General features: G+C 54.9%; 5 protein-coding genes across 42 annotated transcripts; 3 read left to right on the top strand and 2 right to left on the bottom strand.

Moving 5' to 3' along the window:
• Window positions 1-61: 61 nt before the first annotated feature.
• CSNK2B (casein kinase 2 beta) lies at window positions 62-4,744 on the bottom strand. Of its 2 annotated transcripts, XM_026482518.4 has the most exons (7): window positions 3,956-4,744; window positions 3,278-3,360; window positions 2,453-2,555; window positions 1,775-1,890; window positions 1,253-1,328; window positions 915-1,104; window positions 62-294 (listed from the first exon to the last, which is right to left on the bottom strand). In XM_026482518.4, the coding sequence occupies exons 1-7, from the start codon at window positions 4,245-4,247 to the stop codon at window positions 204-206; spliced, it is 951 nt and encodes a 316-aa protein (XP_026338303.2). In that variant the 5' UTR covers window positions 4,248-4,744; the 3' UTR covers window positions 62-203. The 2 variants fall into 2 exon arrangements, with proteins under 2 accessions (XP_026338303.2, XP_057161048.1); XM_057305065.1 differs by lacking the exon at window positions 915-1,104.
• Window positions 4,253-7,508, top strand: GPANK1 (G-patch domain and ankyrin repeats 1). 2 transcript variants are annotated; one of them, XM_048225598.2, is made up of 3 exons: window positions 4,253-4,596; window positions 5,138-6,339; window positions 6,900-7,508. In XM_048225598.2, exons 2-3 carry the CDS (start codon window positions 5,729-5,731, stop codon window positions 7,342-7,344), a joined length of 1,056 nt encoding a protein of 351 aa, XP_048081555.1. In that variant the 5' UTR covers window positions 4,253-4,596; window positions 5,138-5,728; the 3' UTR covers window positions 7,345-7,508. The 2 variants fall into 2 exon arrangements, with proteins under 2 accessions (XP_048081555.1, XP_048081554.1); XM_048225597.2 differs by having other exon boundaries at window positions 4,300-4,799.
• A 1,160-nt stretch (window positions 7,509-8,668) lies between these two features.
• CUNH6orf47 (chromosome unknown C6orf47 homolog) lies at window positions 8,669-11,285 on the top strand. Its single transcript, XM_026482513.4, has one exon. The coding sequence runs from the start codon at window positions 9,631-9,633 to the stop codon at window positions 10,492-10,494; it is 864 nt and encodes a 287-aa protein (XP_026338298.1). The 5' UTR covers window positions 8,669-9,630; the 3' UTR covers window positions 10,495-11,285.
• A 109-nt stretch (window positions 11,286-11,394) lies between these two features.
• Window positions 11,395-15,695, bottom strand: APOM (apolipoprotein M). Of its 3 annotated transcripts, none has more exons than XM_026482515.4 (6): window positions 15,618-15,695; window positions 12,807-12,961; window positions 12,445-12,518; window positions 12,248-12,346; window positions 11,970-12,068; window positions 11,395-11,542 (listed from the first exon to the last, which is right to left on the bottom strand). In XM_026482515.4, the coding sequence occupies exons 2-6, from the start codon at window positions 12,857-12,859 to the stop codon at window positions 11,517-11,519; spliced, it is 351 nt and encodes a 116-aa protein (XP_026338300.2). In that variant the 5' UTR covers window positions 12,860-12,961; window positions 15,618-15,695; the 3' UTR covers window positions 11,395-11,516. The 3 variants fall into 3 exon arrangements, with proteins under 3 accessions (XP_026338300.2, XP_026338299.2, XP_057161049.1); XM_026482514.4 differs by lacking the exon at window positions 15,618-15,695 and adding an exon at window positions 13,347-13,553; XM_057305066.1 differs by lacking the exon at window positions 15,618-15,695 and adding an exon at window positions 13,347-13,554 and having other exon boundaries at window positions 11,395-12,068.
• On the top strand, window positions 15,096-26,907 carry BAG6 (BAG cochaperone 6). 34 transcript variants are annotated; one of them, XM_048225601.2, is made up of 26 exons: window positions 15,096-15,595; window positions 16,654-16,780; window positions 18,110-18,227; window positions 18,330-18,526; window positions 18,760-18,813; window positions 18,976-19,050; window positions 19,665-19,903; window positions 20,378-20,507; window positions 20,950-21,147; window positions 21,351-21,603; window positions 21,926-22,030; window positions 22,142-22,249; window positions 22,372-22,484; window positions 22,589-22,676; window positions 22,879-23,162; window positions 23,550-23,841; window positions 23,999-24,168; window positions 24,348-24,401; window positions 24,526-24,628; window positions 24,720-24,844; window positions 25,021-25,167; window positions 25,265-25,324; window positions 25,435-25,578; window positions 25,658-25,765; window positions 26,288-26,434; window positions 26,722-26,907. In XM_048225601.2, the coding sequence occupies exons 2-26, from the start codon at window positions 16,667-16,669 to the stop codon at window positions 26,815-26,817; spliced, it is 3,522 nt and encodes a 1,173-aa protein (XP_048081558.1). In that variant the 5' UTR covers window positions 15,096-15,595; window positions 16,654-16,666; the 3' UTR covers window positions 26,818-26,907. The 34 variants fall into 34 exon arrangements, with proteins under 34 accessions (XP_048081558.1, XP_048081556.1, XP_048081583.1 ...); XM_048225599.2 differs by lacking the exon at window positions 15,096-15,595 and adding an exon at window positions 15,719-15,976; XM_048225604.2 differs by lacking the exon at window positions 15,096-15,595 and adding an exon at window positions 16,029-16,173 and having other exon boundaries at window positions 21,953-22,030.
• The last annotated feature ends 292 nt before the right edge of the window (window positions 26,908-27,199 follow it).

Raw genomic sequence — 27,199 nt, 5'->3', positions numbered from 1 at the left:
TGGAATCAAGCACGGCTGTACCCTCCCGTCCCCCAACCCCAAGCACCAGCAGACCAGCTCATGGCCTTTTCTTCCACTTTATTTCATATTCCCACCACAATAATGACTCCTTTAATTTAAACTAAAAACCATAGAGGGTTCCTGAAAGGGTTGCAGCAAAGGATCGGAGGTGTCAAAGACTGAGGGACAGGTGGGATGGGGAATCAGCGAATCGTCTTGACTGGGCTCTTGAAGTTGCTGGCGGCTTGGAGCTGCAGCTGGTAGGCCATTGGATGGATCTTGAAACCGTAGAGCCTGGGCCGGGGCAGAGGTCAGAGAGGCAGCAGGGTGAGCCCCACCCTGGCCCTGCCAGTGGCCTGAGTTTCTACCTCCCCACCCCAGCTTCTCCATGGGTCTGCTCAGTGCTTAGGACAGGGCTCCCAAATATCTTCCCTCCAGAATATTGGGAAATGCACCTTAAACAGCCATTAAAACTCAAAGTCTAGGCTACATGTAAACACACACACACGTAGGTGATTGTGTGTTTGTGTGTGTGCAGATCAGCGCTTATTTCAATATAACACCAAACTGTTCTTCCCAGTAAACATGATATTCCAGAAACACAAACCACACTTTCTCCTGGCAAAAGGCTGAACATCCAAGATGATGACAAGAACAGCTACCATTTAAATGGTACTTCAGGTGCCAAATGCTTTTCAAAGCAACTATCTAAATACACCCTATTGGTCAGATACTATCATCATCCCGGTTTCATGGATAAGGGAACAGAGGCACAATGAGGCAAATACCTTCTCTAACGTCACTTGCTCTGGGAGAAGCAAACCTCAAGAAAGGACCATGCCCTGTCCTCCCTTCTTTCTGGGGAATCCCGAACCTTTCCTTTGACCCTGGGTGACTCTATCCCTGCTCCCCACCTGGGCACAAACTGGTTGGCGGGCCGCTTGGGCCGGTACTCGGGGTGCACCATGAAGAGCATGTGAGGGAAACCGGTGCCGAAGTAGGCGCCGTCCGTGTGATGGTGCCTCGATGACTTGGGTGTGTACACGTCCATGCACTTGGGGCAGTAGAGCTTCACCATGGCCTCACCTGGGATGTCCGAAAGGCCTGGGAGACAGCCAGACTCAGCAGGCCGGGCACCCCCAAGCCTGCCCCACCTCCCTCCCAGACTCAGGCCCAGACTTGCTGAGCCCCAACTTCTTCCCAGGAGGACCGGCCATTTGACGTGGCCTCCTTTCCCTCCTCCAACACTTACCGATGGGAAGCATTGGCTGGTTCTCACAGTACACACGGGGACAGTAGCCAAAGTCTCCCTGCTGGTACTTTTCCAACTGAGGTGAATAAAATGAAAGGGGTTGGTGGGTAGGTATGAAGAGAAGAGGCGATCCCCTCATCAGCCCAAACATTGCTCTGTCCTCCACTCCTGCCTTTCTGTCCAGAGACCCCCTTCAAGCTGGCCCAGATGGGCCCTCATACTCCCCTGCTTCCTTTCCTCCAGTTTGGCAGGTTACAGACCATCAGAGCCATTCGCTGTTTGTTCCCTGAGGAAGAGGCAGACTGCGACAACTTCCTGTCCAAGGTCATGTCTCCCTCCCTGTAAACACCTCAGTCAGCACGACCCCAATTAGGATTTAATTCCCAGGCCCCATATCTGGGGTTCTTCCCCTCTTCTCAGCTACATTCCTTGACAAGATTGAAAACATGTGACTCCTCGCTGTAGGAACCTCGGTTTCCCTTACTGCCTCAGAGGAGTCAAATGGGAGCAGAGAGGCCTCACCATCTGGGCGATGCCACGGTTGGTGAGGATATAGCGGGCGTGGATCAATCCATAAAGCATCTCGGCTGCCTGCTCAATCAGGTCGCTCTGGTTGGGGTTGTCTTCCAGCTCTTCATCTGAAACATGGCCCCAGCCAATTGCAACCACTTGTCTTACAGCTTTCTTAGATGCCCCACCCACCTCCAGGGGTTGCTGGCTACAGTTTGCCTGGCACCCATCTTTGCGCCACCCATCACCTGGGCATTTGACCCAGAAGCCTGGGCCTCTGGCCCTTCCACCAACCCAAGGCAGCTCTGCCTTCTCTCTATGCCTCTGCAGCCTTTACTCTCTGCTCTCCCTCCCAACTCTCTCCTCAACAAATAAATGAAAAATATCAATGCAGAAGAGGGAACTCTAGACTAAAAGGTGCAAGGCAAAACAAAGAAACGGGAAATAAGACCCATGGGGAAACTAGCATTAGGGAATAGAGCCAAATTACAGGATCAGAGCATGGAAACAGGTGGTGTAAGTCACAAAACCAGGCAAAAGTCAGATGAGGGACCAAAACGGACAGGACTTTGGATAAAGGGAATCAGAGAACCAAAAGAAAATTTAGAAATTCAAGAAGCAGATAAACAAGAATATGAAACGAAAGAAAAAAACCCATACACACACAAAACCACCCTGAGGGTGCCTCACCAGGCTCCAGGTCCAAGATCATGTCTAGAGCTTGTCGATAGTGAGGCACCTGCTCATTGAGTCCAGTGAGATTGAATTTGTCCTGGATGTAGTCTTCATCTACCTGTCAGGATGTGGAAGTCAAGAAGAAACCCATAGCAGAATCCTCAGCTTTGACCTGGGCACGTTGCTCTAACTGGTGCCTTATTCTCAACACAACTGCTTCTGTTTCCCGCCATTCCCCAATTCCAACTCAGCAGAAGTACTTGAGTCTTTTTCCCCAGTTCACATACACTGCCTTCCCATAAAAGCTCCGGGCTTTTTTAAAAAACAGCTACAACAATCCCCTCCTTAAAGAAACATTCCTTTCAAAATCCCTGTTCCTACTCCTGCCCCCCATCTCTACAAATCAGTTTTGTCCTCTCCTTAGGGGCAGTTGGATCTCTAAGAAAAGTGGAGACTGAACAGCTTGGGTCCTGTGGGCAGTTACAATCCTTTGTGTTATTAGCACACAACTTTGCACATTATAAAACATCTTCACAAACAGCATTTTAATTCTAAGAGACTCCCAAAGTATGGACTACCAGTACCAGTCTAATAATAGTAATAATAACAATAATAATAAAGTTGACTTGTCCAATGTTACATTGCTGGAGAATAACAGGCTTGGGATTTGGGCAGTCTTGTCACTTCACAATTTAGTGAGGGGGTTACTGAAAGGACTCTCCCCTGACATGAGAAAGTTTCTATGGCAGCCTGTGAGAGAAGTGTGTGGAAGCTAAATATGTGGGAAAATACAGAGACAAACTTTGTGTGGAGATAGCTGGGAGACTGAGAAGAACTCACTTCACAGAAGAATTCATTGCCACGGAGCCCACAGAACCAGGAAATCCAGGACACCTCCTCTGAGCTGCTCATCTTCACGTCAGCTGGGGGGGGTGCGGAGAGTGTAAGTAAATCCCAAGCTCTCCCACCCTGCCTCTGGTATCCTCCCTCCTCCCACACTTTGCTCCCCAACCATGGAAGAATTTGGGGCCACCTTTCCTTAAAGGATTCTAGACTCTGGAGCACCCCTCTCCAGTACCTGTTATTCACACCTCGGCCCCTTTTCTGAAGTTAGAGAATCTCTGGAGTTCCACCACTTTCGAGAAACCGACAGGTCTTGACCTACCAGTCCTACCCACATCCCTAGCGCTCCCGAAGACCTGCCCCCTCTCCTCTTCACGTCCACTCCGGCAGGGCTCTCGGCTCCAGATCCCTATCCTGCAGGTCTCTGTATGTCCCCCGCGCCTTTCCCAAAGGTTCCGAAGTTTATCCTTTCCAAGCAAAAGCTGGGCCCCTTCTTCTCTCACGGCCTGGGGGTGGTGGTGAGGTCCCTTTCCCGCCTCCGCCCCTCAGGCCATCCCCCCCTCCCCCAGTGCCGGACGGGGTCACTTCCTTCCCCACCCCCACATCACCGCGCGGAGACCCCATGTGCCGCGCCTAAGGACAGAGGACTCGGCGCGGCGACGACCTTAGACTCACCGGCTGGACGGGGACCGGGAACAGGGTGGGGGAGGGGAGTTGCTTGCTTCCAAGGAACCGCGACGGCTACAGCGCAGGCCGCGGACCCAACCGCGGCAGGCGAAGTGGGGTGGGGGGGGGAGTGGAAATTGGGGAGGGTGGGGAGAGGGCAACGCGCAAACGCCAAGGGTCGGGCGCCGCAGTGAACGCCGGGAAATGGAGTCCCCGGTGAAGAGAAACTGGCGAAGTGAGGGAAAAGCGAACTACGAATCCCAGGACGACTCACGAACGACCCTGGCGTCGCGAGGCCCATGAGCCAGACGCTCGGGGGCGGGGCGCAGCGGGGTGCCACCGGAAGCGGAAGCGCAGTACCCCGTTCTGGGCCAGGGAGTATGGGAAATAGAGTTGTAGGATCTGGCGATTGAGGGGCCGAGAGGGGGCGGGGAAAGGAACGAGGCCGGCAGGCTGGTTTCCTGTAGCTCCCCTCACGCAGCAAGGGTTTGCTTCAGGCGCTCGCCTGATGCCCAGGGTACTGACCTCATCCCCGGGTAACCCACTGGGTGCTCACTGCCTGTCGAGCCTCTCGCCCGAGTCAGGCCTGCCGCTGGAGGCCCCGTCGGGGCCCGTGTTTCACCCCGGGGTCTGGTCTCCTCAGGCGGGAGGTGAGGCCGGGCTCCTTGCTGAGGGACGTGGGAAGGGTGGGCTGGGCCGAGGTGAGTGGTGTAAGAACCAGGACGGCCCCGTGCGCTAACCTGAGGTGGCGCCAGCCATTCTGCTACTCGTCCCCTTGCACTTCTCCATTCCTCTGATGGGGCCTTCTGCTGCGGGCATTAAGTGTGACCTTCGAACCCTGGTCAGAATAATGGTGAGGGGCAGCGTGACGTTATTTCATTTCACAGCTTCGGGGCATTCCACGGGTTTCCTTCCGCCTCCTCGGAGCCTTTCTTAACTCACAGAGTGGTTTCACGGCTCCAAAAAATGAGCTCGGAGCGGGGTCCACGTTCGGGGAGGCGAAGGGCATTGTGGGGGCGTTATGTAAAAGAAGGACCCCAACCGACAGATCCTCTGACCTCGCGCTACCTAGGCACGTGGCATTTTGAGCGGATGCTATTGGAAAGATCCCGGGGCGGGAAGCTGAACCTGGCGCTTTGCACATGCCTGAGCCCTCAAGTTATGTTTTGCGTTGTTGTTGTTGTTTTCCAGTTACGCGTGTGTGTTCGGGTCGTGTGGCTATTTGATCATCAGCTCCTTTGCGTAGAGTAGCGCCATTTCGCGGTACGGAGACTACAAAGTCACGGAGACTGGAGCTTCTCCCAAATCTGCTGCTCACTTCCGTAGAAGCGTTAAAGTCTGTTTTTGTTGGGGAAGACGGACCCTGACATAGGATCGAGGAAGATTTAAAGGGCCAGGCTGATTGTTTTCTTAGTGATAAGTCTTACCTGGTGATCAAGTTTCAGAGAGAAGCTGTTTTTATTTATTATTGGTGAGGATGGGGGCAGAACGCAGGACCTCTGGGCAACTCTCATTGAATCTTCGTTAAATTTACCTTTACTAAACAGTATGGGCTGTTATCCCCAGTTTTTCCACATGACCTATGATCCTTAGGCCCTGCAGGGTCCTAGGCTGTAGTCACTTAGGGAACAAGAGGATTTTTTTTTTTACTTTAAGGGTATTTTTCCTCCTCCCAGCAGATCTCTGGGGGTGGCTTTGGTCAGTGCAGAGCCACCAAGGGATTGGCTTGCTTTTCTCACACTCCCTTTATCTAGTCTCATCCTCTCAGTTCTCCCAAAAGCCATGTCCAGGCCCTCCCTCATCACCTTCACCCCAGCCACCAGCCCCAGCGACCTCTGGAAAGATGGGCAGCAGCAGTCACAGCCTGAAGAGGTGGAGCCCACCTTGGATGGGGCTGCAGCCCGGGCTTTCTATGAGGCCCTGACTGCAGATGAGAGCAGTGTCCCCGAATCCCAGAGATCTCAGCCTGAACCTGCCAGTAAGAAAAAGAGGAAGAAGAGAAGAATGATGAGGGAAGCTGCTGCAGGAGCCTCCGGAGGACATGGACAAAGGAGATCCCTTGAGGCAGAGGACAAGATGACCCAGTGGATACTGAGGGCAGCTCAGGAGGGTGACCTGGCAGAACTAAGAAGGCTGTTGGATCCCCGTGAGGCAGGGGGAGCTGGGGGCAATATCAATGCTCGGGATGCCTTCTGGTGGACCCCCCTGATGTGTGCTGCTCGAGCAGGCCAGGGGGCTGCTGTGCGTTATCTCCTGGGCCGTGGAGCTGCCTGGGTGGGCGTCTGTGAGCTGGGTGGCAAGGATGCTGCTCAGCTGGCCGAAGAAGCAGGTTTCCCTGAGGTGGCGCGCATGGTCAGAGAGAGCCATGGAGAGACGAGGAGTCCAGAGAACCGGTGAGGGGAAGCCTTAGCCCATGCCCATCTTTCAATGTGTTCTGCCCTTCCTAGCCACTCCACACCAGAGGCTCCAGCACGGAGCTGAAGTTTCTATCCCTGATCCCCCAGTATAGGTTGATAAGATGGTGTAATAGAGTGATCATAAACATGAGCTTCCTGGGTTTAAATCTTAATTCTACTTACTTAGGCAAGAACCGAATTTTTATGTGCCTAATTTTTCTTATCTGAAAAATGGGGGTAATAAGAGCACCTTTATTAAAGAGTTGTTAGGATTTAATGGGTCAATAATACGGAAAGTGCTGGAATGATGCTTACCACGTAGTAAGCATTGTATACATATTAATTGTAATCGTTATTATGCTTTGCCCAAGAGCTTGTGAGGCCTGGTTGCCATTTCTTCTCCCAAATGTTCCCCTCTGGGTCCCTCATTGCTAAGTGGGTTGGAAGGCAATTTGTTTTTTAGCAGAAAGACTGGAAGGACTTCCCACCTTGCCACCCCCTTCTGAGGCCTCAACTCTTTCCCCTGCCCTGAACTCTTTCTCTTTTTTCCTCTGCAGGTCCCAATCCCCCTCCCTCCGGTACTGTGAGACCTGCGATGCCCACTTTCAAGACTCTAACCATTACACATCCACTGCTCACTTGCTCTCATTGCCCCGTGATCTCAGGTCCCCCAGCCTGCCCCTTGGGGTGCCCACCTCCAGCCCAGGCTTCAAGCTGCTGCTGAGGGGAGGCTGGGAGCCTGGAATGGGACTGGGACCCCGGGGTGAGGGCCGCACCAACCCCATCCCCACTGTCCTCAAGAGGGACCAGGAAGGATTAGGCTACAGATCAGTGCCCCAGCCCCGAGTCACACACTTCCTGGCTCGAGATACTCGGGCTGTGGCTGGGAGGGAGAGAGCCCCTCGGGTGACCACACTGAGCCGGAGGGAGGAGAGAAGGCAGCAGGAGAACGACAGGGCCTGGGAGCGGGATCTGAGGACATACATGAACCTTGAGTTCTGACCTTGGTAAGGTCTGATCCTGGTCTATTGCCAAAGTCTGAACTTTGGCTTTTACTTCCTGGGGTCTGTCCAGGTCCCAGACCCTCAGATTTTAGTCAGTGGAGTCTGCCTTTGGGAGAGAGGAGCCAAGAGCTGAAAAATAAATCAGACTTCTTCTCTTTTGTGTTTATTGACTTTTCTGGAAGCTATTGTGGGAAAGCCAGACAAGTCTGGGGGCCACATGCAAGTCCCACCTGAGCCAGAAGGGGTAGCCCTTCCTGGTGGCATGATAGTGTCACCTCCCTGCCAGTCTGGTTCATTTTTAGGTCCTAGCCCTTGCGTGGAATACCCCACTGTTCTTTCAGTCCCCTGAACTAGGAATTGCCCAAGCTCTGTGCCAGTCTCGCCTACCCCAGGAAGCGCCCCATGAGCACTGCAGCCAACTCAATCACTGTTTTTGTTTTATTTTTTTTCAGCTGCTGATTTTAAGGTCATATACTATATGCTAAGAAGGGGAGTAAGACATAGTCCCAACCTTCTAATTGCTCATCGCTAGAGGTGGAAGCAGTTATGTGATCAAATATACATACAATGCATGGTGATAGGGGAAGCCTGGGAAAGCTTATGAAGGTGATGAAAGTAGTAGGGTCTTGCAGGAAGAGGCCAGTGGGCTGGGAGGGCCTAAGAATAGCCAGCCTCCTCGCGCATGGGTGGCTTAGTCGTTAAGCGTCTGTCTTCGGCTCAGGGTGTGATCCCGGAGTCGTGAGGCTTGATCAAGTCCCATACCTGGCACCTCCGCTGGGAGCCTGCTTTTTCCTCTCCCATTCCCCTTGCTTGTGTTCCCTCTCTCGCTGGCTGTCTCTCTGTCAAATAAATAAAATCTTAAAAAAAATATATCTAGCTTCTACGGTGATGTTGGCTGAACTAGAGCCAGAACCTCTCAGTGTACATTTGGCCTCCCAAGAGTAACCTTTAAGTCAAGGCTCTTCATTTTAAGACCTGAAAACGCCTGAGGGCAGGAAGCACATTCTATTTGTTTACACTTCTCTCCCTTCCCTTCTGCTGCTCACACCAGATGCTGGGCTCAAGGAGAGCTCACTGTTGTCGGATCCAGGAAGTAAAACCTGCATGGAGGGGCAGGGAAGAGCAACACAAGTCCCAGAGAAGCAGCTTGCTTTTCAGGAAAAGCCTTTCTTGAAGTCATGGACATGAAAAGGAGGAGTTGGGGGGGTGGTGCAGGGAAGAACCAAAGGGCAGGAGGCTAAAGGGAGCGGAAAAGTTTACGGGAGCACTGACGGCCCAGGGACCTGTGGGTGACGAGGAAGGATGGCTGGGTTTATATTCCCGCCCCCGGATCGCGGCCGGAGCCCTGCGGAGCGGCGCGTACTAACGGCGCGGGGGCGCGGGGGGCGGTGGATCTGCAGGGTCCGCCCCGCGAACTGCGGGCTCCGCCCCCGTCTGTCCCTCCAGCCCCGGTGCAGCTGCTTCCGGGCTCTGCGGCTCCAGGCGGCCTGCTGAGGCCGCGGCCCCGACGCCAGGGCGGGACGGGTCGCAGCGTACAGCTCCCGGACGCCTGGGTCCCCCGCCAGGGGACCCAGGCTTGGCCTCGCGACGAGGACCTCCGAGGACATTTCTGGCCTGACCTTGCGGAGACCGCGCCTCAGCCGCGTGCTCGGGCACCGGTCGGGCCGCTTTGTAAGATTCCTAGCTCTCTAAATCGAGAGAAGAACGCTGCTGGCTGGAGTTTGAACACCTCTCTCCTAACCCCCAATAAGAGACTGCCTGTTCTTGAGCTCCCTTAGGTCAGCAGTTCAGGACTCTCCAGATTGGGAGCACCTGAGACCCAGGGCCACCTTCCTTCCTTGGATGGAGCACCGCCTCCCCAGTTTCTGGGGCACCTTGGGGCGTGGCCTTGGTGAGTGAAACTTGGGGTGCTGCCTGCAGGAAAGGAAACCCAGAAACCCAGGAGGGACACGGTGGGGGTGATCCAGGCCTTGTCAGGTCCTGGGGATTCTTGTCCTGGATCTTTTGTTTGGGGTGGTGGTAGTGAGTGAATTTGTATGTGCCTCCCTTCTTTACCTCAAAACTGAAAAGGAAACAAGCCACTTGCTACACTCAAGGCTGCAGGACATCCAGGGAAGTGGGGAGCCACTTCTAAATTCAGAGTAGGACTCACGAAACAGATAACAGTTCTTCGGAGCTTGAACAGACTCTGGCTTCTGAGGAGACATTCAGCCCCCAAACCTGAGAATCGAAGCAGTTCCAGGAAGCAGCCCCAGGATTTGGGGGCTCACTACACATCCCAACCATGTTCCTGCGGCGGCTTGGTGACTGGCTACCTCGCCCTTGGGGCCGCCGGAAACCAACGAAGCCTGACCTGCCTACCCCAGAACTCAGACGAGTGGACAGCTCCTCTGAGAATTCAGGGAGTGATTGGGATAGTGCCCCAGAAACCATGGGAGATGTGGGGCCTCCCAAGACCAAGGACCCAGGGGCACGGAGGAGCTCTGGGACTGCTCCAGAACCAAGTAGGGAGTCCCAAGATGAGCAACTGGGGAGCAACAGAATGGATTCCTTCAAGTGGGACAAGACTGTCTCTAACACTCAAGAGTCTGGGAGACTCGAGACTGGAGGGACCGTTCCCAAATGGGGCCGGGATCCTGTGGGCTCAAGTGGTGCCAGACCTGGAGTGTCCCCTGAGGGGGTACTCAGCCCCCCTGGGCCGAAAGTCCCAGTGGAGAAGCCAGGGCGGCGTCAGAAGCTGCTGGGCTGGCTGCGGGGGGATCCAGGTGGGGGAGCAGGGGCTCCCTTGCAGTACCTGGGGGGCCCAGAGGAGTGTCTGCAGATCTCAACCAACCTGACTCTGCACCTGCTGGAGCTGCTGGCCTCAGCCCTGCTGGGGCTGTGCTCACGGCCTTTGAGGGCAGCTTTGGATGCATTGGGCCTGCGCGGACCGCTGGGCCTCTGGCTGCATGGGCTACTGTCCTTCCTGGCTGCCCTGCATGGGCTCCATGCTGTGTTGAGCCTACTTACTGCTCACCCTCTGCACTTTGCCTGCCTCTTTGGTCTCCTACAGGCCCTGGTGCTGGCTGTCAGCCTCCGGGAGCCCAGTGGGGAGGAGGAGGCCACTGACTTGGAAGGCGAGAAGTTGGAGAGGGAGGGTGAGGAATAGAAGGGAGACCCAGGAGAGGGGCTGTGACTGCAGGATAGGGTGTGACCCAGTGCCCCCATCCTGAATGGGGTGGGAACAAATTGAAGATAGTGTGGCCTGTAGGATAGTGGGGGCCATGACCCAGATTGTAAGCACAGGGACCTCAGGGATGGGGAAGAAGCCCCAGAGTATGAGGGCATGGCCCCCCTTCACACCCAGGAGAGAGTAGAGCTGTTTAGGCTATCTGTTTATGGACAATGGGGATATCGCCCTTGAATTCACCAGCTGTTGTTACTTTTTGCTTTTACATTTCTCCCACTTCCAGTTTTTTCTTTCCACCTTTACTTTTTAAAAGAAATAAGTGTGGTGGTGAAAAATAAAGACTAAAGAGTCCTCTTTACCTTTCAAAACTACCCAGGGGTGGAGGAGACCAGAGGCAGGACAGACAGGCCTCTGACTAGGGTAAGAGGGTGGTTGGAGACCCAAGGGATCCCTTGGATCCTAGGATCTGAGCCACCTAGGGAAGAGGGACTTCAGTGAGGTGGGTGGATTAAGGGGTGTGGATAGGAGCCTATGGTGACAGGGATCCTGCAGGAAGGATCTGGGTGTTCCTAGGAGCTAGGGGGAGTGGGGATGGTGCAGGCAGTGTTGAGTATTGGCAGGAGGGCCAATTCAGAGGGGTTGGCAGCTCAGACAGGCAGTATGGGGAAGAACTGGAGCTTGGAGTCCCCGCTCTGGGGTTAGGGGTTTGCACACTCAGCAATAAACAACTGTATCACACCAAATCCTAAATATACCACTACAAAGAGTTACCACCACTCAGTGTCCTTCCTGACGCCGCCCAGCTGGGGGTTTATGTGGTGGAAGGTCCAGGAGGGAGTACTGAAATGGAGGTGGGGGGAGACAAACCCAAAATGAGATGAGGATTGAAAAATCATCTTTATTACTCTTGAAAGCGAGTTGGGAGTCTCCAGCTTCTCCTCCCCCACAGCACAAATGCAGCTCCCACCATATCCATCTGGGGGCACAGATGAAGCCACAGGTCAGTTACTGGACAACTCGCAGGCCTCTGGTGGGAGGAGGGAGAAAAGAAGAGGATGGAAAGGACGGAACTCCAGGGAGATAAGCAAGGTTGGTGGTAATGGGGTGGAGGAGAATGCATTCCCGCTTTCCCCCCGCATCAAAGAAGGGATCCCTGAGGCCTTTTTCCCTATGTATCTAAACCCCTGCCCCTTTTATCCACCACAAAGTCAAGAAACCTCTCTTTTGAGTAGCCCAGAGCCCATCTGGCTCCCTCAGGTGACACCACAGCTCTTGGCCACATCCTTCCGGTGCCATCACAGCCTATGACACAGATGGAGGTGTCAGCACAGCCACTTTAATGATGTCAGCCTTTGACCATGCCCTTCAGTGACATCACTTGAGTCCCTTTCATCTGGTACCTGCAGAAGACTTGGTGAGTCCTAGTTCTCTTCTGTGGGACTTTACCCCCTCACCTTGATTCCTGGGAGTCAGTAAGAAGGCCTTGAAGTCCAGGCAGGAGGTCAAGGACTGGAATTCCTCCAGGCACTTCTCAGGAGGGTGTGGTGAGCGATCTGAAAGAGTGGGGCAGGGCCAGGCCCATCAAAGTCCCAGCTTCTCAGTACCACCCTGGTGAGGACCTCATGGAAGCCCCCAGCCCTTCCTGGGGTGATATCATAGCGCCCAGAGTGAGAGGCTCTCCTGTCCTCCTGTTCTTTCTCTCCAACCCTGCCTGCCTAGCATCCCCACTCACTGTAGAGGAGGTAGCGCTGGTAACCCTGGCCCGACTCTTTCAGCACGATTCCACCTGGGCATGAGCTGGAGAAGAGCTTGGTCTTCATGTCAGGGCGGCCTGTTGGGGCAGGGGTTGGGGGGAGAGGGTGAGGACAGAGATGCAAAACCAAGCAAGCCCAGGGGACTTGGGGAGGGTGAGGGCTGGAGAGAACTAACCTTCTGTTCTGAGATCTGTGCTCCCCTCAGTCAGGTGGTAGATCCACTTTCGGGGCACACAGAGCCCATTTTTCCTGTGGAAATGGTGGCAAGGACGAAAGACTGAGTGACACCCCAGTCACACAGTACCAGCCTCTATTTATTCCATCTTACTGTCTTTGAAGCCTGGGTCCCCTTGGGTTTCAAGCTACCAAGGGACAGTTGGTTAGGCCCATCTCTCTTCAGAGGGAAACTAATAGAACTGTTAAACTCGGTAGGCCAAAAATAGCGGGTATCACAAAGACCCTAGCTCTTTGTGGGTGAGTGCTCATGTTTTGGGCAGAGACTGCACCCCCTGGTGCCTCTGCCTCCTCACCACTCACATTCGGATGGTAGCGCGAAGCTGGAGCTTCTTGGGGGCAGAACCTGTAGCCATGTTGAAGACAATGTTGTCCACAGGGTCAAAAGTCACCAACTCCTCCTCGGTGGGAGCTGCCCCTGCGATAAAGTACCACCTGCCCAGGTGTGGCTCTGGGAACTGCAGAGAACGAGGGGATCAGAAGAGGGTGGGTCCCCACTACAGGGCCCATTCAACCTCTTCATCATCACTCTTAAGACGGCAGGACTTAGCAGTGGCGTGGCAGCTGGTTTTTTCCAACGAGGGGTTGGGTTATGACAGGAAGTCATTAAGCGACTTTTCCTTTGTAGCCCCAATTAACCTGAGTAACCGTCCACCTCCCAATTCTACCATGTTTCCACATTGATGGCCAGAGTATTAATACTTTTACTTATTCATGCATTCATTATTGTGATACTCATACCCTTTCTCCCTTCCTTTTCCAGCGTGGCTTCTGGTCATCCAAGGCCACCCACCCAAGTCCCTCGGAGCCCCCACCATCAGCTCCCCCCTTCTCAGTCCATACCTCTTTCCCATCCACTCCCTGGGTTGTCAGTGGACTATACTCAGGGCACTGGTAGATGGAGTTAAGGAGAACAGCACAGAGGTAGAGCAGAGCTGCCCATATTTGGTGGAACATCTTCAGGAAGGAGGGAGCTGGTGCTCTTCGTGAAGTGGCTGGTGCCTTAACTGCTCTCTCTCCCCCTGCTAGTTATTCAGTTCACTCTGCTTCCAGCCCCCTTGCCTCGACCCTTGACCCTTTCACCTGCTAATGAGTAACTTCAACCTTGTTTTCCAACCCAAACCTGTATTAACTACAGTGTTTGGGCCTTCCTCCCCCTCTTCTAGATGCCATCAGTCCATAATATACCCTGGCATGTCCAGGGTCTCTCAGGAATTATGAGAGCTGAGCCCTTTAGGTAGAAGCCTGTGGTCTTTCAAGTCGTATCTGAGCTGGGTACCTGCTCTGTTATACAGCACTGAAGAGAGTTGAACTGATTCTTTCATTCATTCACCTAGCAAACTGTTGTGAGGCCCAGCTGTTTGCCCAGCTAAGCCCTAGAGACATAAAAATGAATGACATAGTCCCTGGCCTTCAGAGCAGTAAAACAAAACAAAACAAAACAAAACAAAAAACTAGCCTGATAAGTTCTTTAGAACAGGTATGAACCAGGTGCCAGGGCCTGGTGGATGGGAGGCCTTCTCTCTGAAGTTTGTAATTAGGGAAACAATGTGTACACCCCTGAGAAAAGTTCACTGACACGAGCTCATTCACTCAACATTTATTACTAAAAAGAGGCTACATCATGTAAGGGTTAGAGGATAGATACTGGTGTTGGGCAGAGTGGGTGCACACCCTAACTCCACTATTTGTTAGATCTTGGACAATTTTATTAAACTCTATGCCTGCTTTTTTTTTTTTTTCACTTGTAAAATGACCAAATCATCAATCTCATAGGATTAAAAGAGATAATGCATGTAAAACCCTTAGCAAAAGCCTGCACATGGTTAAGTCCAAAGTAAATATTCACTATAATTAATGTTTGTAAAGGCACTTACTGCAGTTTCTGGTGGACTATAGGTTCTCAAACAATAGTACGGAAAGAATTGTCAAGAGGCACTCATTGGATAGTGCCAAGTGGGTGGAGCAATTAATGCAATGAAAGACGGGTCTTCCTTAATAGATTATGTATAAACCAGACTGTCAAAAAATTTCTAAGAGGTAAGGCTTGCTGTGGGCCTGCGATTTAGTGAAAAGAACAAAATTTGAGTGATGGGTATATGAGGGCCCATTATAACGTTTGGGGGTAATGTTTGCCACTTTTTATAGTAAGAAGCATATATATATATGTGTGTGTGTATATATATATATATACACATACACATCTGATACAACAATTTATTGGGGCACTAAAGTAGAAGTGCTTGACCCGGGGTCTGGTAGGCCTGGACTTGTCAGTTCTGCCTAAGTGTACTCCCCTATAAAATGGATGTAATAACTATCTCAGGTGTTGAAAGGCTTTTAAATGGGGCAGTTCGCAAAACCCTGAGCAAATTGGCTGGCACAAACCAACTGCTCGCTAAACAGGTGTTTATTAGAACTCTTAACTGCAACAGTCCTGGGACGTGGGCAGAAACTACGAATCCCAGAAAGGCTGTGGGCACCGGGGGCAGACAGAAGTTGCAGCGCCGCGGGGCCAGGGCCCTTGCCCGAGGGCGGGGCGCGGGCTTAGCCGGTAAACACTGCCCAGTCCACCCGTCGACCCGGATCAGCGGAAGCCCTTTGGTGGCCCCTTCAATACCCCAAGATCGGGAGCTTGTGCTTTGGTCCAGTCTGACTGCACTCGCTCCCAATTCCCAAACTTGGAGGCGCCCTTTTCGACGAAAGTCCTGAAAAGCAGTAAATCCTTAGTTCCTCCAGAACATGGCGTGTCCTTCCGGCCGCACTCCGCCGGCGAGGAACATGGCGCCCACACCCGGCCAAACGCCCACCGGCAGCACCGAGGTCAGTCCCAACGACGCGACGGCACGCACGAGCACCTAGAGAACCACCTCCAACCGCCTAAATAAAGGATGACTTCCGGAGGCGCGGAAGGAGGAGCGCCGCGAGGGCCAGTGAGAAGACAGAATTTTAGGAGGCCAGCACAGTGCCGCCTTTCAAATTCTCTACCGGCCAAGACTTTAACATAGATTCATGTGGCACAATCCCCAGAGCCCAAACTCCCAAGAGGCACACAACTGTCCACAGCCTTTCGAGGGATAGAATCTCATCTGGTAATTATTTTCAGGCACTTACAGTAGCCACCTCAATCTCCCACGGCTCATGCGCGTGCACAGAAGAAATGTACAGCGTTAGCGGGGGGTGGGGAGGTGCCTAAGAGTGTACGCATGCGTAGTGCGACGCACGCAGGCGCAGTACGGTCCCCCGGGCGACGGTGGTGGCGGCTCTTCGGGGTGCTCGGCTCCCTCCCATCCAGGCCGGCCCCGGCCCGTCTCACCCCAAGGAACTCACTGTTTGGGGCCGCGAACTTCCTCATCGTGCCCCACAAAAGTAAAGCTTGGGGGGAGCCGGAAGTACCGCCTAGAGATCCCCAAATACTATCGGGGAAACGGAAGTGGCCATAGGTGGCAAGTTGGGGGAGACCGGAAGTGACGGTACCGTGGGGAACTCGGGGGCGGAGCCCGGGGTGGTGGTGGTGGTAGTGGTGGGGTGTGTGTGTGTGTGTGTGTGCGCGCGTCTCTCTCTCTCTCTCTCTCTGGTGTGTGTTTGGTGTGTGTGAGTTGCTTCGCTCTGCTGGAGCATCGAGGGAAGGCGGAAGAGGGGGGCAGTCCGCTAGCCAGTCTGGCCCCCCGTGAGTGTCCATCATCTCGGGTCTGTCGTGACTTAGGCGGGTTCGATGGGCGTGGCGTGGCGCGCGTGCGCGAAACCACTGTCTCCGCAGAGTCTGGCGCGACCCCCCGTTCTCGTGTGCTCCCTAGGGTTTGCCGACCTTTGGGACCTTTGTCGTATCGCGACCGGTGATGACACTGGTCTCCAGTTTCCTACCTTCCCGGCTTCCTAGCCTGACTGGCCCTCCCTTATTGTAATTGGCATTGTGGAGCCCCTCCCATCTCCCCGTCCTCCAGCTCCCTATGCCGTCGATCTCCTGCCCTTTGTGTTTCTCTCTCCGTGCCCCGGAATCAGAAGGGGGATGGGGGCGGGTGTGAGTGTGTGTGCTTGTGTGGGAGAAACTCTTTAGGTCTTAGGGCGGAGACTCAGGCCAGGGAGGCTTCCGGGTATATAAAATCTGCTTTGGGCGACAGCAGGCCTCCCTCCCTCTATTCTTCCTTAGAGAGCTGTCGGCCATGGAGCCCGGTGATAGTACCAGTACCACTACCAGTATGGAGGAGCCTGACAGCCTGGAGGTGCTGGTGAAGACCTTGGACTCTCAGACTCGGACCTTTATTGTGGGGGCCCAGGTGAGACCCCAACACTTCTGGAAGACACCCATTAACTCTTCCTCTTAATAGGCCACTTATCCTGAGAGAAGAGCCTGATTTTTTTGGTCCTCGAATCTTCTTTCATTGGTTCCTTTGTTCGTATTTTAGACAGGACGTTTTCTGGTGTTCCTTGTTGAGTGAGAAGGTGTGGCTTCTGTTGAGTGAGGCAGATTTTGTTCTTCCTTTTTCCACCTTGATAGAACTCAGTGTAGAGGGAAATGTGGAGGAAGGGGAAATCTGTATGCCATCATCATGAGTGAACTCCAGCCCATTGGAGACATGGCTCCTGCCTTTGGGAAGGGAAACAGAACAGAGATCCAAAACTCAAATCTTAAAAACAAAAATTAGGTCTGTATTATGTTTTTAAAGGCTAGAAATCAGAGCCCATAGCGCAGGTAGATAGACCCCTAACAAACTGTTGAGTGGAAGTACTAGTATCTGTGGCATAATTTGAATGTTTTCATTTTAACGCCAGAGCCACAGCTGTCCGTGCCATTAATTCCTGTAATACTTGGAGACAAAATCATGAGGGGTTGGTCCATAGCTTTTAAAACGCTTTCAAAAAACTGTATAGGCTTGTGTGATTAGATGTATATAAACAATCTGGTACTTGCCAAGACTCACTCGTCCAGTTCGGAAAGTGTTATTTTCTCTCTTTCTGCTCGGTTGAGCCTTCCTTCCTTAACTTGATTTCCCACTCTCCCTTCCTTGTCATTGCATTTATCTTTGAGATTGCGGAGTTGTATCATTTTGTGTTTGGGGAGGGGTCACTGGTATCTGTAGACACACATTGCTTTGGGAGCCAGGGAGAGAAGGGAATGTCAGTTAGCTTTTCTGTTTTTCAGCCACATAATTTTCTTCTGGGCACGTAACTTGAAGTTTGTTAACATTTGTTGTCTGTTTTGACAGGTGTTAACATGTCTTAGTTTGGTGCTTTGCACAATAATTACCTCACAATCAAGACAAATGGGTAGTGATGTTATGATTGGGTGATGTTTTTTTTTTTTTTTTTTAAAGATTTTATTTATTTATTCGATAGAGATAGAGACAGCCAGCGAGAGAGGGAACACAAGCAGGGGGAGTGGGAGAGGAAGAAGCAGGCTCATAGCAGAGGAGCCCGATGTGGGGCTCGATCCCAGAACGCCGGGACCACGCCCTGAGCTGAAGGCAGACGCTTAACCGCTGTGCCACCCAGGCGCCCCTGATTGGGTGGTTTTTACCCCTCACTCCCAAAAGTCAGTCGTCCCCCTTCTGTCCTTCCCCTTTTCCTACTTTCGCTGATAGTTTTTGGTCTCTCTTTGCTTGTAGATGAATGTAAAGGAGTTTAAAGAGCACATTGCTGCCTCTGTCAGCATTCCTTCTGAGAAACAACGGCTCATTTACCAGGGACGAGTTCTGCAGGATGATAAGAAGCTCCAGGAATACAGTAAGAGTTTGGGGGAGACAGTTCAGAGGTTGAGGGATGAGCTGAGGATTTGGGCTTACCTGATCATGTAATGCTTTGCTGTGTGTCTTTTTTTTCCTGCAGATGTTGGGGGAAAGGTTATTCACCTGGTGGAACGGGCTCCTCCTCAGACTCAGCTCCCTTCTGGAGCATCTTCTGGGATAGGGTCTGCCTCAGCCACCCATGGTGGAGGACCTCCACCTGGTACTCGGGGGCCTGGGACCTCTGTTCATGACCGGAATGCCAACAGCTATGTCATGGTTGGAACCTTCAACCTTCCTGTAAGCTTGTGTTCCACATAGGCTGGTTTTTGTGGGGAAGGGTGGTTTGGTTGTGGAAATAGCAGAGAGCTCATAAGATAGGTCTCGGTCTTTAGATTGGGTTTCCAGGCCCCTGAGGTCTGTTATGGTCTCAGTCTTTGAGAAAAAGGGTGGGGCTCCAGAGAATGAGTTGGGGGTATGGGGGCCTTAGTATTTGGCTTCTCCCAGAGCAACTTCCCTTACCCTTTTCCCAGAGTGACGGCTCTGCTGTGGATGTTCACATCAACATGGAACAGGCCCCGATTCAGGTATCACGGGCCTGGGAGGGTCAGGGAAGGGGATCTGGGAGAAGGAGGCCATGAGGTGGGGGGGGACCTGGCTGAGGAGCTGGCTGGGTCCTGGTTCAGTGGGTGGTAGAGTTCATGGCTTCATCTCAGACGTACCCTCATTTTATCTCTTTTGTCATATAGAGTGAGCCCCGAGTCCGGCTGGTGATGGCTCAGCACATGATCAGGGATATACAGACCTTACTATCCCGGATGGAGGTCAGTGGGCAAGGCTGGCTAGGGTCTGTTTGTCTCTTCATTCTCCCTTACCGTTCTGTGTCCGCCTGACAGCAGAGGCATGACTGGCCATATCAACCGGATTCTTCCTGCCTAATCTGGTCTCTTCTCTGCAGTCTTCATTCTTTGGGGCAGAAAAAGTATCTTTGTCGGGCTATCTTGTCCCTGCCAATCCTCTGGTGCCTCGTATCTGGGAAGTTTGTTGCAGACTTATCAGATAACTCTCGTGGCATGTTTTTTCAATTACAGAAGCAGTCCATGCTTTTTTAGTTTCCTAATTACTGTGTTTGATGCTGAGGTGTTCGAATTCCATTGGTTTGTGCTGTGACTATAGCGAGTGATGTTTTTTACTCTTCTTGCAGAGGTTTAGGGAACCATCGTTTCTCTCTTTTGTTAGTAACTCTCAAGTATTACAGGTTATTTATTACGCGTCTTGTTTAAGTTTTGTGCTGGTTGCTGGGGAGTCAGAGAGACAGATGCAAAGCCCTGCCTTCAGGGCGCCTAGTGCGAGCTCGTTCTCCACTTGCTCTCCGTTGACCTAAGTAATCTGCAGCAGTCTCATCCTGCCTTTGGTGTCCCGAATCTCTGCCCTTCAGTGTCGAGGGGGACCCCAAGCACAGCACAGTCAGCCGCCCCCACAGACGCCGACTATGGCCCCGGAGCCTGCAGCCTTGAGCTCTCCGACATCAGAAGCAGTCGAAAGCGAAGTGCCGCCTCGGGAGCCCATGGAGGCAGAAGAAGTGGAGGAGCGTGCCCCAGCCCAGAGCCCAGAACTCACCCCTTCTGGCCCAGCCCCTGTGGGCCCGGCACCTGCCCCAGAGACAAATGCACCCAAGTGAGAACCAAAGGGACCCTTTGGGAGAGCGGTGGGGGATCGAGAGTAAAGTATGAGAGTCGGGAGGGGTACGATGGGAGAAGGGGACCGCTTGGCAGTCTTACCTGTAGGGTTAGCAAACGAGGTTAGGGCTGGCAGTTGAGCCGGAAGCACTGCTGTCCTTGGGGCGAGGAAATGCCAGATGGTATTTCCCCAGCCGATCAAGAGTTCACACAGGTGACGTTTCTTCCTTCAGAGTTTGTTTCTTGACATCATAGGGATGGGATCGTGTGGTGCGGGAGGCGGAAGCAATTATTTTCTTCTCCTTGTCTTCCCGTGGGTGCAGGTGAAGGATGGATGTTCTGCTGGTCCCAGAAGGGATTGGGCCAGGGGTCTGGGAGGTTGCGGAGAGACAGGGCAGTGTAGTTTAGGTCAGCTGGGAGGTCGGGGATCTGAGGACAGCCTCGGCTCACTGCGTCTCGGGGTTGCCCACAGCCATCCTTCCCCTGCGGAGTACGTCGAAGTGCTCCAGGAGCTCCAGCGGCTGGAGAGCCGCCTTCAGCCCTTCCTGCAGCGCTACTACGAGGTTCTGGGTGCCGCTGCCACCACGGACTACAACAACAACGTGAGCGCCACCCGCCCCTCCCCCAGGGTGTCCCGCGTGGAACGGGCTGAAATACAGCTGGCCCTTTCTCTCCAAAAATGCCATTGTCTGCAACAAAACGAGTTCTTTATAGACTCGTGATGTTTTCTCACTTATAGGGACGGTGACAGTCTTGGTGACACTTGCTGTTTTTGTGTTGATTCCTTGAGCGAGCTTCTCAGGAAGCTTACGTAGAGCGAGGGAGACGAGGAGATGACGTGCTGATTTTCTAGGGCCTGTTTTAATAGGGGACTTCCTATGAATGTGGAGTAAAAATCATTTGCTGAGACCGGGCCTGCCAGGAAGCTTCCCTGGCTGTGCCCAAAGGTGTAGAGAGCATGGTGTTCTTCAAGGGTGCTTTCGTTACCGGGGTTCGTTCCAGCCTAATGTCTTGCCTTCCTGTGCTTGGCCCTGGGGGGCACAGCAAGAGGGCCGCGAAGAGGACCAGCGCTTGATCAACTTGGTGGGGGAGAGCCTGCGGCTGCTGGGCAACACCTTCGTGGCCCTTTCTGACCTGCGCTGCAATCTGGCCTGTGCGCCCCCACGACACCTGCACGTGGTCCGGCCCATGTCTCACTACACCACCCCCATGGTGCTTCAGCAGGCAGCCATCCCCATCCAGGTGGGTCGGGGGAGCCTGGAGGGACGGACGATGCAGGGCTGTGGGCGGAATGGCCCAGAGTAGCTGTCAGGCTTGAAGTGAGAAGGGGTGGGGACTTTGGCGATACAGAGCCACGGAGAATGAGGAGGCTGAAGAAGCGTATATCAGAGTGCCCTGGGTTAGGCTCTTGTTTTCCTCACTCCTGTTTCATCCATCTCTTCCAGATCAACGTGGGCACCACTGTGACCATGACGGGGAACGGGACTCGGCCCCCCCCGGCTGCCAATGCGGAGGCAGCTCCCCCTGGTCCTGGGCAGGCCTCGTCCCTGGCTCCCACTTCTGCCACGGTTGAGTCCTCCACCGAGGGGGTTCCTCCGCCAGGGCCGGCTCCCCCCCCGACCACCAGCCACCCGAGGGTCATCCGGATTTCCCACCAGAGCGTGGAACCCGTGGTCATGATGCACATGAACATCCAAGGTGAGTTAGGGCAGTCGTCGTCGTCGAGCAGAGCTGCACGATGCAGGAGGAGGGTGGCGTGGAGGTGTGCGAGCACGAGGGTGGGGAGGGGAGAAGCCAGGACCGGCGCCGGAGCCGGGGAACCAGGGCAGAAGCTTTAGTCAGCATGTGTGGGGAGGGGCAGGAGGGACTGCTTGTCCTTGCAGATTGGTGTGTGTGGTGAAGGGAGTGCCTCCTTCCTGTCCAGATGGAGGGAAAGGCAGACTTTGTGGTGGGGGAGTAGGGGCCTGAAGGATGCTGGTCTCAGGAGGATACAGTTAGGCCTTGGCCCCGCCTGTCTCAGGGCCGCTCTCTCTGTCTCCCTGCCCAGATTCTGGCACACAGCCCGGTGGAGTTCCGAGTGCTCCCACTGGCCCCCTAGGACCCCCTGGTCATGGCCAGACCCTGGGTAAGAGTGAGGGCATCAGAGCAGGCTGAGTTCTGGGTAGAGAAGGGGTAGGGCCAAGTGGGTGGGTTGAAGGGGGTCCAGGTTCAAGGTTACATCAGACCCGCCCCCCAGGCTCCACCCTCATCCAGCTGCCCTCCCTGCCCCCTGAGTTCATGCACGCCGTCGCCCACCAGATCACTCATCAGGCCATGGTGGCAGCTGTTGCCTCCGCGGCCGCAGGTAATGACCCGGAAGGGGAAGCTTGGGAGGTGGGGCACGGTCCACGGTGGTGGGTGCTGTTGGCTGGCGGGCCGGGGCCCAGCCCTCAGCCCTCTTCGGTCTCTGCCCTCTGCCACCCACAGGACAGCAGGTGCCAGGCTTCCCGACAGCTCCGACTCGGGTGGTGATCGCCCGGCCCACCCCTCCACAGGCTCGGCCTTCCCATCCTGGAGGGCCTCCTGTCTCGGGTACTCTAGTGAGTAAGGGTGGGGGAGTTCTGGTGGGGGAGAGTCTGGGGAGAGAATCCTGTGGTGGGGAATGGACAGGGCAGGACTGAAGGCCTCCCGTCTCTCCGTTCAGCAGGGCGCCGGGCTGGGCACCAATGCCTCTTTGGCCCAGATGGTGAGCGGCCTTGTGGGGCAGCTTCTGATGCAGCCCGTTCTGGTGGGTGAGTCCTCGTTCCTCCCCGCCTCAAACTGAAGGGATGGCCACAGCTCTAGAGGCTGGTGCTCCTCTCTTAGTCTCCTCATGGGTGCTTTCCAGTTCTTTCTGTAGGTCCTCTGTGCTTTCCTGCCAGGGAGACCGGAACGGAAATGCTGTGGTGTCTCGTTTTTCCTCAGCGTTCAACTTTTTTCTTTCGGTCTCTGTAGCTCAGGGGACCCCAGGAATGGCTCCACCTCCGGCCCCTGCCACTGCTTCAGCCAGTGCCGGCACCACCAACACAGCTACCACAGCCGGCCCCGCTCCCGGGGGGCCCGCCCAGCCTCCACCCCCTCAGCCCTCCGCGGCCGACCTGCAATTCTCTCAGCTCCTGGGGAACCTGCTGGGGCCGGCAGGGCCCGGGGCCGGAGGGCCTGGCATGGCTTCTCCCACCATCACCGTGGCGATGCCTGGCGTCCCCGCCTTTCTGCAGGGCATGACTGACTTTCTGCAGGTGAGTGGCTGGCTTGCTCTTCAGCTCAGCCTCCCTTTCCCTCGGCCCAGCCAGGTGCTGGCGTCTTGTTGCTGTGATGTTGCTGCTGGGCTACAGCCTCTGGGGGCCTGTCGGTAGGAGGGAGCCTGGGAACAATGTTCATTGGCTCTGATTCCCCCCGTTTTGGAGAAGAGGAAGACGAAGCTGTGCAGGCAGAGTCGCTCGAGGGAGAGGGGCTGGCGCTCCACCTGACTGTGCCGCCTAAGCGCACGTCCTTGTTCTGCTTCGGGGAGCAAAGACCAGAGTGGAGCTCTCCATCTTCCGGGCTCCTTTTGGTTTGTGCCTTTCTGGTGTCTTGTCCCCATTCTCACCTTGTGTTTTGTTGTGTGTTCCTTCTCTGTCTGCCAGGCAACACAGACGGCGCCTCCGCCCCCTCCGCCGCCCCCGCCCCCGCCCCCGGCCCCCGAGCAGCAGACCATGCCCCCACCGGGGTCCCCTTCTGGTGGCGCAGGGAGTCCTGGAGGCCTGGGTCTTGAGAGCCTTTCACCGGAGTTTTTTACCTCCGTGGTGCAGGGTGTGCTGAACTCCCTGCTGGGCTCCCTGGGGGCTCGGGCTGGCAGCAGCGAGAGTATCGCCGCTTTCATACAGCGCCTCAGTGGATCCAGCAACATCTTCGAGCCTGGAGCTGATGGGGCCCTCGGTGAGCAAGTCGGGGGGTGCCTTGGCCTTCTCCAGGGAGGGGTAGGTCGTGGCCTCTGTCGAGGGGTGTTGCCGAGGCGGGATGAGGCCGACGGGCTGGTGGTGGGCCGGCAGGCCAGGTGGGGAAGGCCACTGCTGACTTTGGCCTCTGTTTCTAGGATTCTTTGGGGCTCTGCTCTCTCTTCTGTGCCAGAACTTTTCCATGGTGGACGTGGTGATGCTCCTTCACGGCCATTTCCAGCCACTGCAACGGCTCCAGCCCCAGCTGCGATCCTTTTTCCACCAGCACTACCTGGGCGGCCAAGAGCCCACACCTGGTAACATACGGGTAAATGAATACCCTGGGCCCCAGAGCGCTCTTTTTCAGCTTCCATTCCTACTTCCTGTTTATCTGTCACCTAAGGCGACGATTGCTCCAGCCCAAGCCCTGGACTTACTGGAGGTGGAGGGGAGGGCAGGGTTCTAGGGCTGGGGGTTGGGTCTAAGCTTGCCATGTTTCCCCCATAGACGGCAACGCACACATTGATCACGGGGCTGGAAGAATATGTGCGGGAGAGTTTTGTGAGTAACCCCCGTTCCCTCCTCTCCCGCATGTGGTCACGGGAGCTGCTGTTCCTCCTGCCTCCTCGATCTCTAATTCTGCAGGGCTCCTGACTTGGGGGTCTTGGCGTGTCTTGTTTCTCAGTCTTTGGTGCAGGTTCAGCCCGGCGTGGACATCATCCGGACGAACCTGGAATTTCTCCAAGAGCAGTTCAACAGCATTGCTGCGCACGTGCTGCACTGCACAGGTCGGGGCGGGCACACGGGGCCGCGGGCGTTGGGGGTGTTAGAGGCGCAGGGTGCCGGTGCCAGCGTCCCCTCCTCACATCTTGCCCACAGACAGTGGATTTGGGGCCCGTTTGTTGGAGTTGTGTAACCAGGGCCTGTTTGAATGCCTGGCCCTCAACCTGCACTGCTTGGGGGGACAGCAGATGGAACTTGCTGCAGTCATCAATGGCCGAATTGTAAGCACCACCCAGCCTCCCGATCTCCAGCCTTTTGTTTTCTTAGGGTTCCATTCTCTCTGCTATCCTGCAGTTCTTGTTTTGTTTTTCTTGTCCAAACTGCCATCCTTTACCCTGTGATACCTTTCAAAAGCTGGTTGAAGATGTTGTGCTCCAAGGCTGCTTTCTGCCCTCAGCGTCGCATGTCTCGTGGGGTGAACCCGTCCTTGGTGAGCTGGCTGACCACTATGATGGGACTGAGGCTTCAGGTGGTTCTGGAGCACATGCCCGTGGGCCCTGATGCCATCCTCAGATACGTTCGCAGGGTCGGTGATCCCCCCCAGGTAAGGGCCCTGATGGGCTATGGGGTCAGGGGACTTGAGGGAACTGGAGAGGCCTAAGAGGGCCTTTTGTGTTCTCCTCCTCTGTCCGATTTCATAGCCACTTCCTGAGGAGCCAATGGAAGTTCAGGGATCAGAGAGAACTTCCCCTGAGCCTCAGGTACCAGGGAGAGGTCGAGGGGCCAGATAACGGGGGGCGGAGGGCTGCGGGTGGAAGGGCTGGAGGCTGGGGATGCTGAGGCCTGCATCTTCCCGCTGTCTGACTCCCAGCGGGAGAATGCTTCCCCGGCCCCGGGCACGACGGCAGAAGAGGCCATGTCCCGAGGGCCACCTCCTCCCGAGGGCGGCGGCTCCCGTGAAGAACAGGATGGAGCTTCGGCTGAGACAGAGCCTTGGGCAGCTGCAGTCCCCCCAGTAAGTGTGAGGAGGTGAGCTGGGGGGCCAAGGGCAGCTGGAAGTGGTGCCAGTTCCTCGTCATCTTATCCCTCCCCAGGAGTGGGTCCCGATTATCCAGCAGGATATTCAGAGCCAGCGGAAGGTGAAGCCGCAGCCCCCCCTGAGCGACGCCTACCTCAGTGGTATGCCCGCCAAGAGACGTAAGGTTGGTCTGCCTCTTCCCCGAGGACCTCTCTTTACCCACATTCCCCTGTCGTGTTTAGAATCAAACTGGTTAGTGCTAGAAGGACTTCTTCCAACCTTTGTCCTGTCCCTGAGTGGACGAGGAAGCCTTCCTGGGACTGGACTTGGCTCACGGCGGTGGCAGCACACCTCGTGCGAGTGCGTGCCGGCACTGCTGTCCTCCCTCGGCCGCCTGACCCCCATGTGGCTAGGGCCCGTCTGGTCAGGGCGGGCTCCCTGTCGTGGACTAGCTCTGAGTGCCGCGTGGCCTGACTCGTCCTGCCCCTCTGGTTTTGAAGAGCAAGTCCAGCACACGCAGATGCCCTCTTGGCCAGAGCCAGATTTAACTAGGAAGGCATTTCTGCGGTCAGAACTACCTGTGGGCTGGCTCCCTTCTCTTCACTAGCCTAGAAACTCAGTGGTTGGCTCCTGGAAAGGGTGAGCTGGGTGGTGGCATTGGATCTGACGTTGATCCTCTTTTCCCTCCCGACCCCCTGTCCCCCAGACGATGCAGGGTGAGGGCCCCCAGCTGCTGCTCTCAGAGGCCGTGAGCCGGGCAGCTAAGGCAGCCGGAGCTCGGCCCCTGACGAGCCCCGAGAGCCTGAGCCGGGACCTGGAGGCACCAGAGGTTCAGGAGAGCTACAGGCAGCAGGTGCCCCCACCTTGAAGCAGAATAGGGATGGTCTAGCGGGAGGGGTCGGGCTAGGGCCCCTCTTTTCTGGTCCTTTCAGAGACAAACTGGTCAGTCTGGGCCTACTACGTGATGTTTTTAAAGAGTTTTTCCCTAGTGGCATCTGGGAAGGCTCAGTGATGCCATATTGGGCTCCTGACAGTGTGGCTGGTGGGAAGTGCTGGCTCCTAAGGGATGGCCTTGTGTGCTTGCTGGGATCCTAGGGCCTTGGCCAGTGCCCCTCTAACCTGCTTGCTCTCTCTCTCTAGCTCCGGGCTGATATACAAAAGCGACTGCAGGAAGACCCCAACTACAGCCCCCAGCGCTTCCCTAATGCCCACCGGGCCTTTGCTGACGATCCCTAGCTCTTTGCTCTATGGCCCTCCCTGAACAGGGGACCATTTCCCCCATCTTCCTTCACAGTATTTAAGAAATAAAAGTCAGATTTTCCTGGCTCTTTTGTCTCTTAGTTGTCTTTCTTAAGTCGTCTAAGTACTTCAGTCTTCTGTGAGTTTAAAGTGAATAGTCCCAGGGCACCTGGGTGGCTGTCGTTAGTCTGCCTTCAGCTTGGGTGGTGATCTGGGGGTCCTGGGATCGGGTCCCACATCAGGCTCCCTGCTCAGCTGGAAGCCTGCTTCACCCTCTCACATTCCCTCCCCCTGCTTGTGTTCCCGCTCTCTGCTGTCTCTGTCAAGTAAAATCTTAAAAAAAAGTGTGACTAGTCCCTAGGAACCCAGCTATAGAAGA

The sequence above is a fragment of the Ursus arctos genome, unplaced genomic scaffold, assembly GCF_023065955.2.
Source record: "Ursus arctos isolate Adak ecotype North America unplaced genomic scaffold, UrsArc2.0 scaffold_31, whole genome shotgun sequence".
NCBI lineage: Eukaryota > Metazoa > Chordata > Mammalia > Carnivora > Ursidae > Ursus > Ursus arctos.
The sequence above is the reverse complement of the archived record's forward strand: the minus strand, read 5'-3'. Positions and strand labels throughout refer to the sequence as shown.